The sequence below is a fragment of the Aythya marila genome (genome assembly GCF_965140915.1).
Source record: "Aythya marila genome assembly, chromosome: 6".
Taxonomy (NCBI): Eukaryota; Metazoa; Chordata; class Aves; order Anseriformes; family Anatidae; genus Aythya; species Aythya marila.
Genome location: NC_139047.1, coordinates 12,409,334 through 12,429,814, shown reverse-complemented (window position 1 = coordinate 12,429,814; position 20,481 = coordinate 12,409,334). Strand labels below are relative to the sequence as shown.

General features: G+C 38.9%; 1 protein-coding gene across 2 annotated transcripts in view; it reads left to right on the top strand.

Moving 5' to 3' along the window:
• The window catches only part of CCNYL1 (cyclin Y like 1), a 35,505-nt gene that overhangs the window by 1,034 nt on the left and 13,990 nt on the right, over positions 1-20,481 (top strand). Inside the window, exons 1-6 of one of the 2 annotated variants that reach the window (XM_082763992.1) lie at positions 12,936-13,405; positions 13,700-13,774; positions 16,048-16,082; positions 17,574-17,674; positions 19,134-19,169; positions 19,895-19,946. In XM_082763992.1, the coding sequence (XP_082620118.1) occupies positions 13,378-13,405; positions 13,700-13,774; positions 16,048-16,082; positions 17,574-17,674; positions 19,134-19,169; positions 19,895-19,946 (327 nt within the window). In that variant the 5' untranslated portion in view covers positions 12,936-13,377. Of the gene's footprint in view, positions 1-12,935; positions 13,406-13,699; positions 13,775-16,047; positions 16,083-17,573; positions 17,675-19,133; positions 19,170-19,894; positions 19,947-20,481 lie in introns of those variants that run through there. The other variant, XM_082763991.1, reaches the window with a different exon arrangement.

Genomic DNA, 20,481 nt, shown 5'->3' with positions numbered 1-20,481 from the left:
ATGAAATATATTCAGCTGGAAAAATAAATAGCCTGACATCTTTAGTGTAGGATGCGTACAATAACAATCGTTACTGGTCCTCCGTGCTCATATCAAGCTTGTGAACAAATTTTGGTGGTGGTAGAGAAACTGGCTGCGTGACGGCGAGGAAACATTCAGAAATGGAGTTATTAAACTTGTGTGGTTCTGCACAGCCCTGTATGGTGCAGCTGTTACAGAAATGAGATGGAGCAGTCAGCTCCCTGGGTCTCCTTTGAGACAGCTGTGCGATACAGCAGAAAAAAATTTATTTGCCATTTAGGAGAAATAAAACTTTATTCTTGCGAGAAGATATTGCAGAAATGTCTGAACTCTCCCATGCTCATTAAGCGGGAAGGAACTAAACTCTAAATGTTCTAATAAGCCAAGCAAAAATGCCTAAGCTAAATAAGCCTGCTCAGGAATAAGTGTTGTATTTGATTGACTCCTTAGTATGTGATCATGTCAGCAGTGCTAAATAATTAGGTTTAATTTTGATCTCATTCAGATGTCAGAATTGGCCTCAAAGTAGGGAAGTACTAATTTATTTATTTATTTATTTGTTATAATTTGCAGACATGAGTAAAAGTGTGTAGGCCAGGAATAAGGTGGTGGTTGTTTGTCACAAACTTTAGTTTTGTGGCTGTGGGAACCTTGATTTTGAGGATGGCGGTAATCCTAAGGTTAGTACTGATAGTTTGCATGTTAGACGGTTTTAAAGATCACTTTTACTATGCTGTGAGGTTCCTGACTGCATGGCCTCAGAGGTAGATCTTGCTGCAAGTAATGAGTGCTGTTTGTCTACTGTTTTCTGACTGATGTGACTGTTTAGGGTTGCAAAAAGTATCAGAGTTTGATACATTTACAAAAATACAATTCTGTTTGTTGAATATTAGATGTAAAGTATCTTGTGTCCATGTTTTGAACATGCTGAAGTGCTAACCAAATAGGAATAAGTAATCAACTTCATAATGTAAAACATTATTTGTGAAGAGTCTGAAATTAAGTGTTACAAAACAGACGTTGTAATGAATTTGTCAGCGATACTGCTGTCTGTTTAAGACCTCCTATGAAAATGTTAAATCTGTAAACGCAGCACTTACACATACCAGGTACCTATGCTTATCCCTCTTAACTCTAGGATATAAAAGCTGTCAGCATACCAAACTGTGCAGGCAGCCTACACGTTTCTGTGCTGCTGGCTACTACAGAACATGACTTTGTTGGTGTAGTGGTAGGTAGTCCAGCACTTCAATTTGAGGGATAATATTACTTCTATATTTTTTTTTAGTGTATAATACAATGGTTAGCTAAGATAAGACAGTTTTGTAGTAAAAGAAGCCTCATAACCAATTAACTGGCCTTTTGTTGTATCCTTTGGAGAAAAATAAAAAGCTACAGGGGAAAAGAAATCAATATAATCTTGACTATTTCTGTTTTGTGATGCACAGTTCTACGAGTTCCTAAGAACACAGCTAAATATATCAGAAAACTTGCATCCAGATGTCATGGAGACTTAATTCCTTAAATGTCTGCCTTTAAAGTTTGTTGTTCCTGAATCTCTGAATCCTTTTCCACTTGTTTTGCTAGAATTGAATATGTTGGTTATCAGGAATGCATAATTTACCAGCTGAGTTTGGGATTTTTTGGTATTGTTCTGTTGGTTTTTTTTGTTTGTTTGTTTTTTGAGCAAGTGGAATGTGGTCCTCACAGGTCTACACTCTTAAATGGGGATTATTCTGATGCTTCTCCAGCTTACTGCTTAACAGGCACTGTATTTCATAAGCATTACATTATGGACGTTAATTTTATTTTGGGGAAGAAAAGGACAAATATACTGTGTGAAATACAGTAGGTAAATACAGAATATAAATCTAAAATACTTATGTTACATCTCATTGCTAAAAATATAGAAGTAACTGCTGTCGAAAATTGGAAATAGAATGCTTATCCAAAGTACTCCTCAGGGAATGGAGTAGGGTTTATGGTGGTCAACCGGCTCCAGAAGCTTTCCAGTCAGAACTGCTTAGATTGTCTATATCAAAGCAGAATTAAACAAGGAAGGTTATGAGGTGGTATTTATATAAGACAAAAAAGGAAGGGTAAGTGGGAGGGAGATAAAACATACTGTGAAACTGAAAATGTAATGCTTCAACAAAAGTTGATTCAAATGGGAATAGACTGTCAGTTCCGCTGCTAAGAGCATTTAAAGGATGACTTTGTTATCAAGATCCTGAGCTATAACCTATTCCGTGCAGATTTTTTTTCTGAATGAGAAATAAGCCTGCATTTGTGGTTTGATATTCTAAGCCAAGCTGCGTTAAGTAAATGGAACAAACACAATTTGGAAAACTGATAGTTTCTTCTAAATAGGTTCATGCCTCGTGTTGATGTTTGATATCAAAAGCTAAAAGCAAAATCTAAAGCTGTTAGTTGGTTGTTCAGCCGAGTATTAAGTGTTCATTGCTTCTGTGTGAAGCAGCAGTCCAAAGCAGTTGGAATTGACCAAGAAGGCTTTCCTGCTTAGTTTTACAATCAGCAGCTCTTTGATCTTAATGTTGTGTTTCAGTTGTGTTGTGCTGACTACTGTTTTTTTTCCAAACAAGTGTCTGATAACCTTTATTTTAGGGAGTTATTATTTTTTTTCCTCTGATTTTTTTTTTCTGGTTATTTTGTGGAGAACTTCATGCAATTGACATTTTCTTGCCAGATCCCTGTGTTTAAACATAGATCTAGTTTTTCATAAATTCCTTAATTCTTTGATAAAACTAGAACAAGGCCTCACTTGGCAGGCTTTTCTCATTTGTACTTGAAAATATCTCCTTTCAGCACTGCTGTTTGCTGAGTGCAGCAGTTTGATCAGGGGCATGCCTGATTCCATGAACCAAGTGGAGGATTGCTGACCTACTGATCTGATGGGACACAATCATGCGGTACCTTCCCCTGAAGAGCTGGGGGCTGGAGAATGAAGGGAAAAGAGGATCAGGAATGAGAGGGAAAAGCAAACAGGATCAGGAGGGGTGCTGAGTGGGACAAGATAATTGCATGGAGGCTAGATGGGAAAACAAATATAAGGGGACATGAGAGAGGAGAGTTAATAGAGAATAAAGTGAGATTTACCTGAACAGGCTTAGACTAGTGCATAGCATAACTCTTACAAGCTACCCATGAACTTGCTTTTCCTTTTTTTTTTTTTTTTTTTTTTTTAAACAACCTCTGGCTGTCCAGAAACTGTGCTGCAGTGAAAGGGGCAAGCTTCAAGTTGTCTACATACCAGTGCTGGAGATGAAGAGATAATCAATATATTTGACTATCTGTGATCAGATTTCACCAATAACTTGTCTAAACCTCCTTGCAGAAGGTGTAAGTTTGTTCATCTCTTATATAATGTCAGCTTGCTTAAAGCATATGGATGGTTTTTTAAAAATCCTGCTTTAAATGTTATTTTTTTTTTTTTTTTTTTTTAAGATGAACACTTTGATGCAAGGAATCAGCTTTTTTCTGTGCTGAAAACTGCTGGCATCAGAGACTTAACCATCTTGTGTTGTCTTTTGTGGCTCTGTTCAGTTCTGTGCTTAGATACATATGAAACTGGGGATGGAAGCCAGTAGATACATTTGTCCTTGTTATTCCTGCTCCCCTTTTCCCCATATTTACTGAGATTTTTACATAACTCTCTCTCCTTTCCCAAGGAGCATCAATATCCCTTTCCTACCGCTGACTAGGAATTACATGTAACTAGGTATTTGCGGCAGTTACAAATAGTGTGGGGTCTTGACAAATGAGAAAGGATTGACTCTTACAAGCCTGAAACACCTTCCACCTTGTTGGCTTAAGATGCCTAATGCCTTATGAAGTGACCTGAAAAGTGCACAGAGTGGGAATGATGGGATTGGCAAGTCCTTCAGAAGCAGTGCTGAAATTGCCCTATACGTTTGGGAATAGAAGAAAATATTGCCATACTACAATGTCTGTATTTCTGTTCTTATGTGTAGATACTGCTGATGGCTAAGGAATCCTCTGTTTCTCTCCACCAAATCTTGTGGATGTCTGTAACTAGCAAGTTAGGTTTTTAAGAACCACTGATAGGGAATGCGTATACAGGAAGCATACCTGGAGGGAAGCAGATTTGTTTGTTTTGGTGTCTTTCTTCAGACTTACAGTGTAGCAGCTATTATAACTCAGATTTCCATAAAATGACATACTGAAATATACAGCTAATCTGAGGGTTTCAATGAAACTTAGGGAGTTAAGGAAACTGAATTCATTTTCATGTTAACTTTTTTTTTTTCCAAATTACTATGTTTACCATGTAACTTATCTCTCGGATCCTCTCCTTTTCTGGCTTTCTTTATGATACTTGCTCTTTTTTCTTCTACCTGTTGGGGTAGATGCTGTAGAACACCAGAAGTATTGTAGCTAGAGGTATCTGTTCTCTCCGATGTGCTCAGTGTGCTGAGCTTGTACTGAGACGATGACTAACAGGGGAACTAACTCTTGCATGAGCCAACAAAAAGCAAAAAACTACTCCTCCCAAATTCATATCACACGTTACATCAAGGCTTCCAACAGTCTTCCACATATAGGAAGAAAGAGGAAGTTACTGAGTGTGGTAGGAGGGAAGCACTACCAAATATTAAGAACCGAGACCTTGGATCTGCAGATCCTTGAAACAAACTAATCTTGAGACTTCTAAATCTTACTGTTTTGTCTTTGTTACAGATAGAGTTCAAATGTGCACTCTTATTCCACTTGCTATGAAAATCATGTTTTCAGAAGAAAACTTTGAATTGTTTCCACCTGAAGGGATGAAAGAAGATGCAACTGTGCTTAAATAGCTCTGCTGTTTTTTTCAAATGGGTAGTGAAGCCAGATGAATAAAACTGAAAATCCCACTTGTAGGTGATACAGGTGTCAGGGTTTTTACTTCCACAGCTGATACAAATATACTGCTATCAACCTGATAGCATTCTGCAGCGCTTGATGAACTGTGCGTGTATAGCACAGTTTTGCCTGTGTAACTCGGAAAGGATATTCAGTCACTGCAGTAATCAAACATAGTTGGGTTTTGATTTTTTTGTTGTTTTACATTGTGAAAAGTAACACTGGCTTGTCATCAATCATGTCAGTCAGACTTGGATAATAAACTGTTGAATGCTGGTTTCTTTCAAAGCCAAAACCAGCTTTCCTCTAAAACCATTGGACGTGTTTTGTATACAGATAGTTATTGTTCTTTTATTGAACAAAATGAAGGTAAGCTGAGAACTCACAAAGCCACTGTAAAGAGCGACTGTGTTTGAGCTTGTGCCTCAAATGGCACAAAAGATGTGTTGAAACCCTTTTAACTTTAATAAAAATCCAGACTTCATGTGAAGCTTGAATTAATGCATCCATGTCAGCAATTGGAAGAGGAGAGAAAAATGTAACGTGCCACCTGATGGACTGGCATGTGACACCTAACACACAGCACAGTGCATCATAGTTGTGTTACCTGTAGACACTACATGATACAGGGATTTGTGATACTCATCTGTTTTCCTTTCTGAACCATGACTTGTGAGAAGGAAGGCAGCGTGCATGCAAAATATTGGTGCGGATAAACCTTCCCTTGAACTTATTGGCATGGATTTAGGAGTGAAAGTTAGGTTGATCTTGCTTCAATGTGTAAAGTGTAGAAAAATTTATTGTTGTAATGTTGTCGTGGTTCCACTTGAGTGGGCAGCCGAGCTCCACCACAGCTGCTCTCTCACTCCCCCTCCTCAAAGAGGAATGGGGAGAAAATATGTGAAAAGGGCTCAAAGGTTGAGATAAGGATGAGAAAATCACGCAGTAATTATTGTAACGGGCAAAACAGACACGGCATAAGGAGATAGTAAGATTTATTGCTTATTACTAACAAGCTAGAGAAGTGAGAAACAAAGGAAAGAAACCAAAAGCACCTTTCCCCCCCCCCCCCCATCCACCCTCTTCCACCTCCTCCCCCCGAGCAGTGCAGGGGAATGGGGGTTATGGTCAGTCTACAGCACTTCTTCTCTGCCGCTCCTTCTCGGTCAGTCTCGTCCCCTGTGCTGTGGGGTCCCACCCACGGGATGCAGTCCCTGATGAACTGATCCGGCGTGGGCTTCCCACAGGCAGCAGCTCTTCCAGAACTGCTCCAGATATGGGTCCGTACCACGGGGTCCATCCCTCAGGAGAAAACTGCTCCAACCTGGGTCCCCCACGGGCAGCAGCTCCTGCCAGGTCACCGGCTCCTGCGTGGGCTCCTCTCCACAGGCTACAGGTCCGGCCCGGAATCTGCTCCGGCAGGGGTCTTCCACAGGTGGCAGCCTCCATCAGTGCAGGGCCACCTGCTCCGCCGTGGTCTCCTCCACGGGCTGCAGCGTGGAACCCTGCTCCACCGTGGTACTCCATGGGCTGCAGGGGGACATCCTGCTTCACCATGGTCCTCACCACAGGCCGCAGGGGACTTCTGCTCCGGTGCCTGGAGCACCTCTCCCCCTCCTTCTGCACTGACCTTGGTGCCTGCAGGGCCGTTCCTCACTCCTCTCACTCTCCCAGCTGCTGTCTGGCGCAGCGTTTTTTTCCCTGTCTTAAATATGCTCTCACAGAGGCGCAAACAACATCGCTTATTGGCTTGGCTCAGGTCAACAGTGGGGCCCGTACCAAACATGGGGCAGCTTCTAGATCCTTCTCACAGAAACTACCCCAAGTCCCCGTGCTACCAAAACCTTGCCACATAAACCCACTACAAAATTTTATTTTGACTTAGAGCAGAAACTCCACAGCTCCTATTTTTTTCATTATCTTATCATGGTAGTGAATTGTGATCCATGTAAAAGTCTATATGGGCAGTGAAAAGCGGGCAGTGTGGAAGCAGTTCTTCTTCCTTGGCTTTGTTAATGGTTCTACATTGGATGCTGTCCAGAAACACCTTTCTAACAAAATGTTAGCTACTTTTAAGATTTTACTTGTGAACTATTGTTTTCCTTCCACTTCCAATATACACTTCTATAGACATTTAGTTTCCTTCTTTCTCACTGGTCCTGCCTTCACTGTGGAATTTTGGGTGCTCCTGGCATCCTGCTCTGCCTAGTTAAAATGTGTGCACATGATTGTAACACTTGCAGGTACACAGCCTGAAGCCTAATTTCTTTGAGTCCAGAAGCAGTAGGTACTGTGTGCAGTGGAATAGATCTCTTACCATGTTTCCCTGACAGGGGCTGTGACCAGCGTGCAATAGGATCGTGCTGGGGTTGGCTGCAGGGGCCGGCCAAAGCAGTGTGGATCCTCCTGCAGTTTAAGAAATGCAAAAGTAACGATCCGTAGAAATAACCAACTAACAACGAGGGTGGTCAGCCTCTAGAACCTGTTGCCCAGAGGGGCTGTGAAGTCTGCGTCTGTGGAGCTTTTCAAAACCTGATGGACTTGGGCCTGGGCAGCCTGCTGTAGCTGTAGGGGAGGAGAGCTGGACTAGCTGACCTCAAGAGCTCCCTGCCAACCTCAACCACTCTGTCACTCTGTGAACAAACACCAACTGTGTAGGTTGTTTTTGGTTGCTTTCCTTAAATAAATAGTTGATTTCCTCTGGGCAGTGGGGAGTTAGGAGTGTTTTTAAAGGACCTGTATATAGGAAAGTATTAGTTAAGATTAAGTCCTCACCAAGATTTTCCCTCAAAATAGATACCCTGTCTTAGAGCTGGTTGTGCTTAAAAGCACTGCTACACCACAAATCAAGTCCTTTATGTATTCAAATTTGCTTGTTTAGTTACTAAAACAGCAAGTTTCATATATTTTGAGTCCCTCCTGTTATGGAAGAGAGAGATTTTCTTGAAGATGAATAAACGAGATGCAAATGTTTTAATTCTGCCCAAATCTGGGAAAGAAGCCACATGTGGAAAATTGAAAAGATAGATTAAGCTGTGTGTCACTGAGGACATAACAGGGGAAGGCAAATGGAAGCAACCTTTGTGTGCTTGGTTCTGTGGCATGTTCTGTGTGGTTGGCACAGAGTAAACAAAGCAGGTTGGATTTAGAAACCAGAATTATAATTTGGTAGGTAAATTGTTGGGAATAGAGTAACATAATTTTAAAGAACAAATTACTTTATGTGAAGTTATTGTTAGGAGTAACAGGCTATGTGAAATGGATGGGCAAATTTGTTGGTCTGATTTGGTTTAATTCTTAAATCTTTATTGTGAGTTAAGTAACTCATATTTTATGCACTGTTAGGTGATGAAATAAGGAAAGCTCAACCATTAATCAAAACTAGCAACCCACTGAGCAAGGGAAGAAACTCAATTTACAGCAGCGATGGTTTTATGATTTAATGCTTTAAATATGTGCTCTATCAAAATGTTATTGCTGTCTAGTGAAGCAGAGGATGGGGATAAAACTGTCACAGGAAATACAATATTTTAGTGTCCAAAAGTAGTGAAATCTTTGAAGGGCTGCTACTTAGTAACAGTGACATCTTTGATTGTCAGCTTTATTCAGGAGATAATGTAAGTAACATGATGTGGTATGTAAAATGAGCTCTTCATAGTTAGAAATCACCTGTGGAGGTGTGTAAGACAGTAGACAAGTGGTTAGCATTATAAATTCCTAAAACCCACATGCATTCTTACGTGACAGATGAGTAAAAGTACTCTTCATGCAGATTTTGTGTCAAGGAAAGGATGTAAGAACTTGAGCTAAGAATGGAGGTTTGCTCTCACAAGCAATGTGATCTGCCCCAGGGGAGCTGTGTCCTTATCTGTGTGCAGCAGCAGGAGTAGCTGAGATTGTCTGGAGGGCAAGCAAACTGCAATGCTTCTTTAAAACAAGGATGGTGAGAGAGGGAATCGAGTTTTGGCTTCTCTGGGCTCTAATTGGAGAGAGAGGGGTTGATCTGACAGGGCTGGTAGTACCCTGAAACTGGGGGGGGAGGCTGCTTTTGATATGCAGTTCTTGGAGAGGTGGAGGGCACCATTTCTGTGCCACTCCCACAGACTGCATTTCTGGTGGGAATCTTCCCTTCTCACCTCGGTGTCATGAAGTGTGAGGTTCTCATGGAAAATGTTTGACTTCTACTGAGTTGGTAGCCATTAAAACAGCGTTTTGGAGTTTTTTCTTGCCTTTTAGCATCATCCTGTTCTGTCACTTCTGTCATTCCTGTTTCTGCATGGTTTAATTTCTACTATTTCTGTTCACCCCATGGCACGCCACTCTTCCCCTTTGTTTTTCAGCTAGCTACCTGTGAAGACTGAGTGTTCTGTCATATGTCTTCTGATGCAGCTCATAAACAAGACATTCTTATTTTCAAGCTAGATATCTTAGTTTGGGATTTTTAAACGCTACAAAGATGAAGTATTAGGAATTATGGTTGGATGTGAGTCGAAGTGGTTGCAGGTGGATTAATCTCTTTGTCTGGCTTTACTTTTGCTGTGTTTCCCATTGCATTTTGCCTCTTCTCACATCCTTGTTTGCCTTTTGCCTTATGTTTCCTTTATCAATTGTATTGCTGTTCCTTTTTGCTGTTTCATGATCAAAACGGGCAGTTTGGGAGGAGCAAACCATGTGATAATTTTTCCATTGCTTGGAGAAAAGCTGTGTCCAGGGAGAACAGTAAAGCAAAGAGAGTTGAAATTCTCTGGCTGCATAGAAGGGGGAAGCTACGGGCAGGCAGTCTATAAAATGCATCTTTCTTTCTTCACAGTGTCATGCAAGACAGATCAGCTGTGCTGTTTCTGTTAATGCCACGTTATTTTAGTTTAAGAAGCCTGGTTACAGTTGGTCCCGATCACGTTATAGTGTGTTGTACCAGGAACTGCATGGGGTGTTCTGGGGTTCACTAGTACCATGACTCTACCTGGTTGTGTGACGATGTGGGTTTGGTGTGCTGTGGGTGCTGATCTACCTAATGTTGTCTAGCAGAAAGCATCCTGTGCCTAGCAGAACCACTGTGGAACTGGAGCCAGTGAAGTCTATTTTCCTTTCACTGCTGTTCTCTCTTCACGTGTGTCTGATTAGGTTCAGGAAGGCACGCTTTCCTTGTGTGACTGTGTCAATATGCTGTCCCTTGATACATCCGACAGTGCCACCTGTTACAGACCCTTCTTGTGCAGGATGAAAGTTGGTTGTATTTGCAGGTGTTTTTCTTGTAGTGCTTTTTGCCTGAGACCTGACTTCTAACATCTAAGGATGGATGTAAAGACAGACAAAGCACAAGAAGAAAGCTGTATCAAGAAGTGTCCTTTCAAAGTGAATCAAGACCTCAGGGAAATCAGTGTTTTAACCGTATTTTTCTTTGGGGTGAAAGAGGATGGATGCTATTTAACTCTTACTATCTCTTCCCTGAAAAAAAAACACTGTCCTCTGTAATGTTTATCAGTGACCTGGACGAGACAATGGAGTACACCCAAATTGCAAGTGACACCCTACTGAGCAACAGTCAATATGCTGGAGGCTGCTTATTCAGAGGGACCTGAGTAGGCTGGAGGACAACAGGAACCTCACGGAATTGAGGAAGGAGAAATGCAGTCATGTTGGGAGTTACCACATTCAGTAGCCTGGTAGTGGGGAAGCTGCTGCAGCTGTAGGTTCGTATAAGGCTTCCCAAAAGGCACACGTGCACAATGCATACACAGCTGGTCATACAGATCAGTGCAGGCAGAAAACACGACATACAGGCATAAACAGCATCAGAAGCCTCATCCTGTTCTCCTCCGTGGCTGATCAGGATGAAAGCCCATTAGCAGAGAAGATGCAAATATACAGCATGGGTCCCTCCAGCACCCGGTGGTAGACGCACAGTCTGTCCAGTTGCTGACACCTGGACACATGAACTCCGAGGCCTGCAGACCTGAGCTCCAGTTGCTGGTGCTTGGACCTGCACAGACAGGACAGGCTGCAGTGATCAGGCACCATGCCTGGCCAGAGAAAGCATGTTGACCAGCAGTCTGTTTACAAGTCGATGCCACTTCCATCCCTTTTTCTCTCTCTTTTCCTGTGCTTGTTCCTCTCCAGTCCACCATGTTCTCTCCCTTTCCCAGCCTTCAGTCTTTCCCCTAAATATCACTTAAGTCTTGTGTACAGTCCCCAGATGCTCTTCTGCACCATTCAGTAGCGAGTTCCCTGGCCCTGTAGGCATTAATCCCCCTCAGGGGCCTGGAGACAGGTGAAGAGAAGCTGAGGGAGCTGGGCTTGTTCAGCCTGAAGGAAAGAGGGCCAAACCTTGCAGGCGCACTTCACAGGAGTTTATCAGTACCTACAGGGAAGTCACTGGGGTGATGCAGTCAGGCTCTTTCCAGTGGTGTGTGGCTGGAATATAAGACAGCAAGGGATGTAAGTTGAAATAAGAGGTTCCAACTAGGCACAAGGAAACACTTTTTCTCATGAGGACAGGTGGGCATTAGAACAAGTTGCCCTGAGAGACTGTGCAGCCTTCCAGCCCTTGGAGGTTTTGGAGGCTCAGCTGGGTAAAGCCTCAGAGCTGACACTGCTGTGAGCAAGAGGGTGGGCTGGAGACCTCCTGAGGTCTGTTCTAACCTGACTTACTCTGTTTCTCTAAAAGTTGCTGCTAATTTGTAAATAAATAAATTCTGAATGATTTTCTCTGTTTGTGTCTAAACTTAAAAATAATGTAATAATCTGTATTTTAATTCTGCATTTTGCAGTCCTCTTCCATCTGTTGATGACACTTTGGTCATTTGGTAGTCTAGTAAAATAATTCAGTTCCTGAATAACTCCTTTCACAAATCCCAAAAGTTGTTTAAAATTTGCTATTATTAGTTAATTCCTTGGTTTGTGTCAGTCTTTTTTTTCTTTTAATAGAATGCTAGCATTAGAAACTAGAATTTGTGTCCATATTGCCTTTTAAAAGTGTTTTTAAAAGTGATTTTAAAAGTGTTACAACATTGTGGACAAGTTTTAAATAAGTTAAGCTATTTGTTGCAATATTATAAGTAGTAGTTGGAATGTGCTGGTGTGGCATACTATTGTATGCTGGATTTTTTTCAGAGAATCAAGTATGTACCACCAGTACTTGAGGTATAAGTGGTAAGGTAAATTCTGTTCTAGGACTTCTAAACTAGGGCTTCTTACATTGTAACTACGTGATTAAATACATGCATCTGTTAATTGAATGCCAGGAATGAGCACAGTAAAGTGGAAATAGAAATACTGTTTTGCTTTTCAACCCTGCTCAAGAGGATATGCTTTTGTAGTTGACTGTGGCCTTTTTTGAGAGGGGGAAATTCCTGGCTGAAAAATCATCCTATTCTGTAGTACACGTTGGTTACCCTATTTGTACAGTAGAGATTCAAAATTACAGTGGTCTGCTTCCTGGACCAGTGTCAGAACAACACGGTTGGACTAAGATCAGTGATGTGAGCCAAGTACTTGGAAAATATCCAGGCCTAGATACTGATGTTGCATACCAATGGGAATCTGGAACGAGAAGTCTCGGGCATACACGCACTTTGACAGTGACGTTCACTTGCTGACGCATGAGGGCTGTGGCTGTGCTGTGGGCTAGGTGCAGTAGCACAAAACATTCACATAGCTGAGACTTCCAGCACCAAGAGTTTGCGCATACTTTGACTACTATTTAATCAGAGCTCTGTTGGTTCAGTGCATAAAAACCTCTTAAGATTTTTTTTTTCATGAAAAGTTGATGGTGCTTAGTAGATGACTTTGCAGTCGTGACACCCTTAAAAAAGTATTGGCATACTGCCTTGAAACAGTAATGTGCGAGTTTGTGAGCTTGCTTGCTTTTATGGTTAGTGTGGCATAAATAGCACAGGTGGAGACCAGAATGTAAATTGCTGAGAGTTTGCTCCTTCTGGGATGTACAGGATCATAGCATTAGCAAGATGGTTCTATTGATATACTCACAGAAATTGGAGTGTTTGTGACTTCCTCAAGCAGCTTTTGCTGTCAAAGATTAAAAAAAAAAAATAAAAAAAAAAAAATCATTATGATGTTTACCGATTGATCAGTCCAAACTTTTTTAGTGATCACTTCCATCTTAATCTAAGGGAGTAATATATCCTCATCTGATGCCATCACTGCAGCAAAGGATTAAAGAAACCATTTTGTTTTTCTGTAACTATTAGCTATGCAGAGTTTTACTTGAAAGTCCAAAAGAAAAGAATAGCGTTAGACATGTGTTTTGATATTTAGCAGCACTCGAAGTTACTTATTAAGCTCTTGTATAGGACCACAAAGATTGTTTACTGACATCTTGGACACATAAAGTATAGAGTGAAAGTAAGGTCTGTAGTGTCCTTTATGTTATTTATTTTTTTAACTTAAGATCTTTATAAAGTTCTAGTTTTCTGCTATCTACTGAGCACAGGCTCCACATCAAGCTATCCTAACATGCTGGGCTGTATACTGACTTCTGAAGGTATATATTCATTTCTGAGGTCTACCTTTCCAGATTTTGTTTTGATGGGAACTGTAAGCTGCTTCAGAGTTGCATGGCAGTATAAAGAAGCCCGCATTTTTTTCCCAGTAAAAAGGAAGATGACAATTTTTTATTTGTCTTGGCAAAAGAGAGATTTTGCTTTAGAGAACCTGTTCTATGCATTTCTAATCTTGATTCTATCACCATGCTTGAACATTTTAAGGCTGGGTGGGAATATGCAGTAATCGTCATCTTCTATTGATGGTCTTCCTTTTTTTGTCCTTTCTCTTTCAGATTTAGCATTGGAATCTAATCCATCTGATCATCCTAGAGCAAGCACAATTTTCCTTAGCAAGTCTCAAACAGATGGTAAGCTAAGTTCTTTCCAATTAAAGTGGGGAAGAAAACTGGAAAAAAATAATTGCCTATTTTAGTTATACACCTCAAGAATACTTGTATTAATTTAATTCTTTCAAAGCACAGGCTTAGTAACTTACACTTTTACACAGAAATGTGTTCATAGGCTATTTACTTAACACTTAAAAAATACTTGTTATTTCAAATAGCAGGAGATTTCAGAAGCTGGATTCCAGTAATCTGAGGGAGCAAGGCTTTATCACTTCACTAATGTAACTCAAGCTTCAAGAAGTAGTTTTGTGTTTTTTTTTTATGACCCAAGGACTTCTTAAAAAGTTTAAAAAGAATGAATAGTAAGGAATAGTAAACCTAAACCATCAGTCTTCATCGGTTACTTTTGAATATGTTGTTTTAAAATGTTTGAATAGTTTCCATAGCATAATTACTCTTGATTACTGTTTTTAATAACATGGATGTATTGGGATTTCCAGTTCCCTTGCAGATCCTTTATTTAAATCAGAAAGCCAATTTTGAACAATTACTATAGCTATTTATAACTACTGTACTGTAGCTATGTTAAAAAGCAGAGGCATTTTCATATTGCATAAATTAAAAATTATTTTTACTGTATTAAAATTTGAAGTTGCAACTGAAGAGGAGTTTAAGATACTAGTTTAAGAATGCTTCTGTACTGTTTTATAGCTGGTTCTTGTTTGAAGCATTTTCCTAAGCTAGTGTTATGCTTGGGTTGATGGAAAGCTACAGTGTGTCTTCCACCTTGGCATAGCTTTGCCACAGAAAAGTAGTATTATTTTGACAGGTCTGTCACTTGCAGTCCTGCTGATACTGTTATTGCAAGTAGTAAAATTGTCAGTTATATCAACTTCACAATGTTCAGATAATCTCTAAGCAGTGGAAACAAGCAACAGCATGATTCACCAGAAAAGATGATACCAAGGAAATGTAGGCCTCTTTTCTAGAGGTCTCTTAATGTCAGCCTTCAGACAGAAGGATCTGACCTGCCGATTTCAGGCTCCTTATAGGCAAGCTCTGTTTAAGTTGCAGCTACAAGTTGATGTAGTTCTTGAACGTTGTAGTGTAGTTTCACTGAGTAGTCCTTAACTTTCAAACTATATGAATGTCCTTGTTGAGAGTAGTATTGCTTTTAAACAGATTCAGTATTCCTCAATTATAATGTACTGAAATGTGTATGCTTGTATTCATGCAGAAAAATGGTCTGCTAGGTGAGTTAATAGCTATTAAACTACTCTCTGAAGTTCATATTAGTTGGATGAATTGTTTTTTACAGGGTATTTTTTACCAACAAATCAAGCATAAGGATTTATTTTGTAATTTCACTGGATCTTCTTTAGTTAAACTTCCGTAGGATCAGTAGAATTAATATCCTTAAGTTCTCTCTCACTGAGATGTTATCATAATCATGAGATTTTTTATTTTTTTTTAAAAAAAAAACAAAGACTAAATTTTGACATTCTCTTCAATTTGTTATTTTTTGAAATGTGTAAGAGAATGTGTCCTTCTTACAAGTGGTAATAATTTAAGGTCAAAAGGTTGGAGCAGGAGGTACAGTTACCTGTCCAGGCTGGCCACATTTGTATAGGTTGTTTCACTTTTAAAACTACCTGTGCAACTCTCAGCTGTCATCTAACAACAGTGTTTTGTTTCACTGCTATTGTTACAGCTGGGAGCTAGTCCTTGATATTTTCTTTAAGTCTGACAGTCTGAGGTGATTAAATAAAATGGTTGCAGTTATCTGATAAATACCTACTTGTAGTTTGTGCCAGCATCGTCTTTGTAGTGAAATAACTTTTTACCTTCTGCTGTCTAATGGGAAGAGAGAGAACATGTACATAAGGCAGTTCGGTTCCTTCTTAGGTGTCTTTGGCAAATTGGCTATGTGGTGGTTTTACTTCGCTAAGTGGTTGCTGTTTGATATTAGACATTATCTCTTCAAACTATCTTAAAATCACCCAGCTTGTCATAGTGACTAACATCTGTTCAATGCTGAGACGTTTTCCTGTCAGTGTGATGGGCAGTAGTTATTCTGCAACATACATGTGGAAAGCTGGAAGTAGTGCGTAGTTTGCTAGGTTGATAAAATTTCACATTTTTGCTCAAAATTTACTTCTCTAGAGACCTAACAGTCAAATTAGAAACTTCTAATGCTCACGTACTTCGGAAGACTAGGTTAATAGGATGACTTGATTGAATGTAAATCAGGATTCTATTTTAGAAAAGTTCACATTCTTTCTCCATTTTTCTAGTGAGAGAGAAGAGGAAGAGTAACCACATCAACCATGTAAGTAAAATTCTTAGAGAAACAACTGTGGTAGTTGTATGTGTATGGTCCTGCATACATTCTAAGTCATTCTTAGCAAGATAAAAATTAATTATCTTTGCCCATCTTTAAAAATAAAAAATAAATAAGCAGGCATAGTATTACAGAGCATAGAGTAGCTAATGACAAAAGAATAATAATGGCTTTCTCTTTTATCAGTCTTAAGCATTTCAAAACAGTAAGGAATAAAATACAAGTCAAACTGCCTATGTTGGTATTTAAAACAAATAAAACTGGATTAATTTCTCAGCTGAGATGACAAGTCTTAAACAACTTACTGTTTGAGCATCACTGTAAGGCTTATTGTAATGAACATTCAGCATAAAAAAAGAATGAAGAACAAACAGTATCATCAGCATGAACAAATAATAAGCTATTAGCTTTAAAGTTTGAAAATATGCTCTAAGCTGCTTCTGCACATGGATATTTTTCTTTGATGTGACTTATCTTCCATCTTTTTTATTAATAAGTGGATAAAATAATGACTAGTAATGGAACATACTAAAACAAAGTTTAAAAGTGCTGCCTAGCAGAAGTGTCTACTGATAAGTTACTAGTAAGATAATATTTCAAATGTATTTAATACAATTATGGGGTTATCCAGCCCTCCCTCCTTATAATACCAGCTTTAGTCTGCCAGCACCAAGGTGAACTGTGATTGGATTGTTTTTGGTGGTAGTTCTAGACATGGCTTTTAAAAATATGGCTGCAGAGACTAATACATCTTGAATTGCTAGATTAAAACTCTTCTCTCGATTATGATGATATATCTGAGTTCAAGGAATTCTCTAAAAATGCTCAGGGAAGCCTGAGTTAGTGTTACAATAACATAGGAAAATTTCTTAAAGTATAAAATCTACAGCATTAAGACAGGTGACAAAATAGAACAGTTGTTTATTTCCAGATTTCAGATGCTAACCAAGACATGACTGAAGAGAGCAAATGTTAGGGAGAGGTTTACTTTTTTCTAATATATAAAAGAACTCAAAACACAAAACTGTCTATACAGGAAGAGATATTGGATAACCAGAAATGTAAAGGAGTAAGATGTGGTGTAAAGAAAGGGAGAAAATGATGACGGATATAAAAAGAAAAAAAATCTAAGAAAATCTTATAAGGGAAAGGCCGAGACCAAATCTGGCAAGAGTGGAGTGAAAGAACTGAGAAAATCAAAGGACTTGGCTGCTTTAGCTGCAGCTAATTCTGCTGAAAATTACTCATCTAAAAATATGTATATTACAAGGGATAGCTTATAAGCCAATTTTGCACAAAGGCTTATTCTGAGCGACTTGATGGCTATGAGGTAGCTTACACACCAGGAGCAATCATCTACAAAGACCTCTCAGTAGCTACTTTAGCTGTAAAGCTGGTATTCACTGTGGTTAAACCAAAGCTTACAGAATCAGTCTTTTTGAATTTATTTCCTGTTGTTTTCTTTTCCTCCTCCCAAAGGTTTCTCCAGGGCAGCTTACGAAAAAATACAGCTCATGCTCAACAATATTTATAGATGACAGCACGGTCAGTCAACCTAATCTTAGAAGCACAATAAAGTGGTAAGAGCCATTTATTATCAATAACGGGCTTAGTAACATACTGCTAAGTTTATTTGGGATTTTTGTGGTGGTGTCTGTTCCAAAGGTAGTATCACACTTCAGCGATGGGAGCATTATTCAAGTTGGTCATGGAAAAGGTGTAGAGGTCCAGTTAATTAAATGACTGCTGAAGTGGACTTTCTTTTCCCTTTTCTTTTTTCCCTTTCCCTTTCTTTTTTTCTTTTGTTACAGAGCTAATGTATCATATTTCAGAGTAGTTGTCATACACTTGAGAAACTGAACCAGTGCTGAAATGTGTAAGCGTTTTGATTTTAAAACTGTGTATTGGGGTGAGTTCAGAGTCTTCAAATTCAAAGCCAAATCAATAAACTGTAGATCTGGGAAAACTTGAAGTGTATTTTGTATGGAGTTTCAGGAAAAGTTTCTACAACTGTTTGCTACTTCCTGGTGGTATTAGTCTGCCCTCTAGTTGTGGATAACAGTATATTGCTGGCTTTGATTTTAGTTCTAGTGCCCATTTCTTCCTGGTATGTTTCTTATGTTAGATGGGTGAGTTCGACAGTTAGTTAGTTGTCTTGGTTCTCCAGTAGAAATGGCGGTTTTAGCTGTTGTTCTGGATACCACAGAGACTGTTCTTCTCATCTGGAATACTCTACATGAGAAGTGCTTGAAGGGAAAGGAAGGTACAACAGCTTCAGGCCCAGAAAGCTTTACTGTCTTAACAGTTTAGTAGAGTTTGGAAATATCTAAGATGATTTTTTGCTTTCAAATTTGGTTTCAGACAAAGGTATCTAGTGTGTTATTTATCTTTTTTTTTTTTTTTAAAGAAGAACAAATGTAAAAGATAGTGCTGATGCAGTTTTGAAGTAGTATACAGTTGGCAATAGATCAGTGCTTGTCCATGATGATTTCCTGTGATGGCAGTATTCCTGTTGTCACTGTGACTATCTGAAATTTGTCCGCAGTAAATGAGTGTCAACACTGGCGAGCAGATGAGTGTCAACACTGGCATTCTTTATTTTGCAATTAAAAAAAAAAAAAAAATCTTAAATTAGACAGCCAGAGATACAGAGTTGAAACATAAGCAGAGTATATGCAACATCAAATAGAACGTCACATTTTAGTTATGAATAGTCCACATTTTCAGTAAATGTCACCTAATCAGGAAATGAAGGTACGTGTTTAAAATCCAGCATAATGTTATTTCTTTCAAGGCACAAATATCTCTACATCAAATGTAAAAGTAGTTTGGCTAGCAAGTCTGATTTGGCTAGTTTTTCTTCAGGCAGGTAAGGATCAGAAATGGGGTAACGGGTATTCAGGAATGTGGGAGGATGCTAATAGATTATGGGTTCTGAACAGTTTGCCCTGAACAACTTTTGCATCAGAATAATCTGCACAGGATATGCTACAATATGCTTTGTTAAAACTGTATTTTTCTCCTTTTTTTTTTTTGTAGTGTAACATTAGCAATATTCTACCACATAAAGAACAGGTGAGTGTGCTCTTCTCTTTCTTTTTTTTTTCTTTTTTGAGCCAGGGATATGGTCTTGATTATTTCAGTAACAGCCAGTTATAAGAGTTGAAAAAAATCTGGTAACTTCATGATGTATCTGCTTCCTTTTTGTACCCCTTTTTGAGTTGATATGCAAAGGTCCATAATACACCTATCCAATGACACGTGCTTCAAAGCATAAAAAGTCAAAACAGAGGGAGTGAGGAAAATACACTTAACTCACCACGCGTCAGCCTTTGGACTTGGGTTAGCTGTACCTCTGAATGCAGAGGTTCAGATCAGTTTTGATATGTGAAGGAACACACTATCCCATGTACAAATAAGCATTGCCATTATAGCTAATTACAGCATGTGCTTCAAAATTGCAGCTGTCTTTTTTGAAATAATGATATTAATGACATGGTTTCACATTTTAAAGGAGAACTGTACTAAGCATAATGTGAACTATGGCTTCTGTATTTAGAAATTCAATTTGACTTGCTGGTGAGAATGTGGATAACTTCACTGTTTAGCTTGTTAAATATTCAGTTGTAAGATCTTACCATTAAATGCTTTGCAAAAATGCAACATAATTTCACGCATTGTTCTAGGAAAAGATGAACTATAAAATATGTTCCTTTATTCTTTAATAAATAATACTTTTTAGTGGAGCATAGCATTACCAATTAAGTCTTGTTGTTAAAACATAGATTTTTACTTTGTAGAGATTCAGACAGATCATTGGATATTTTTGATGAAAAATCTCATCCTCTCACAGTAAGTGTAGCTTTTTTTGATCCTCTGAATGTGTATTAATATACATTTTTTTGAAAAATCTTGTTCCATAGAACTTATAAAAAAAAAAAAAAAAAAAAAGTCTTAGCACCAGGTCAAAAGCAAATTGATGGTAAGTTTTATCTTTATACATAAAATACAGTGCAGATGGTGTCTGCTGGATTTCTGATATCAACAAGATCAGGAACAGAAACTAGTCTTTCTGAATATTACAATGTATGTTTGGTTTTCTCTGCATTATCTGAATCTGTCTACATGAATCAGCATGTGCTTGCTTTATATACTTTTCATACCAGAGCTGTCTTGTCTGACTCCTTCCTTTTTCCTCTTTTAATGCTACTTTAGTTAAGTTTAACAATTTATTTGGGAAGACATAGTAGGTATGTTCCTAATCTTTTAAGGTTGTAAACAGGAGTATTTAATGTGTGAAGCATCACACAGAGTAGGAGACAGCAATCCTTATTTTAAAAGGCAAAAATTTTAAGCCAGTATGTTTAATGCTGTTTGCACTAACATC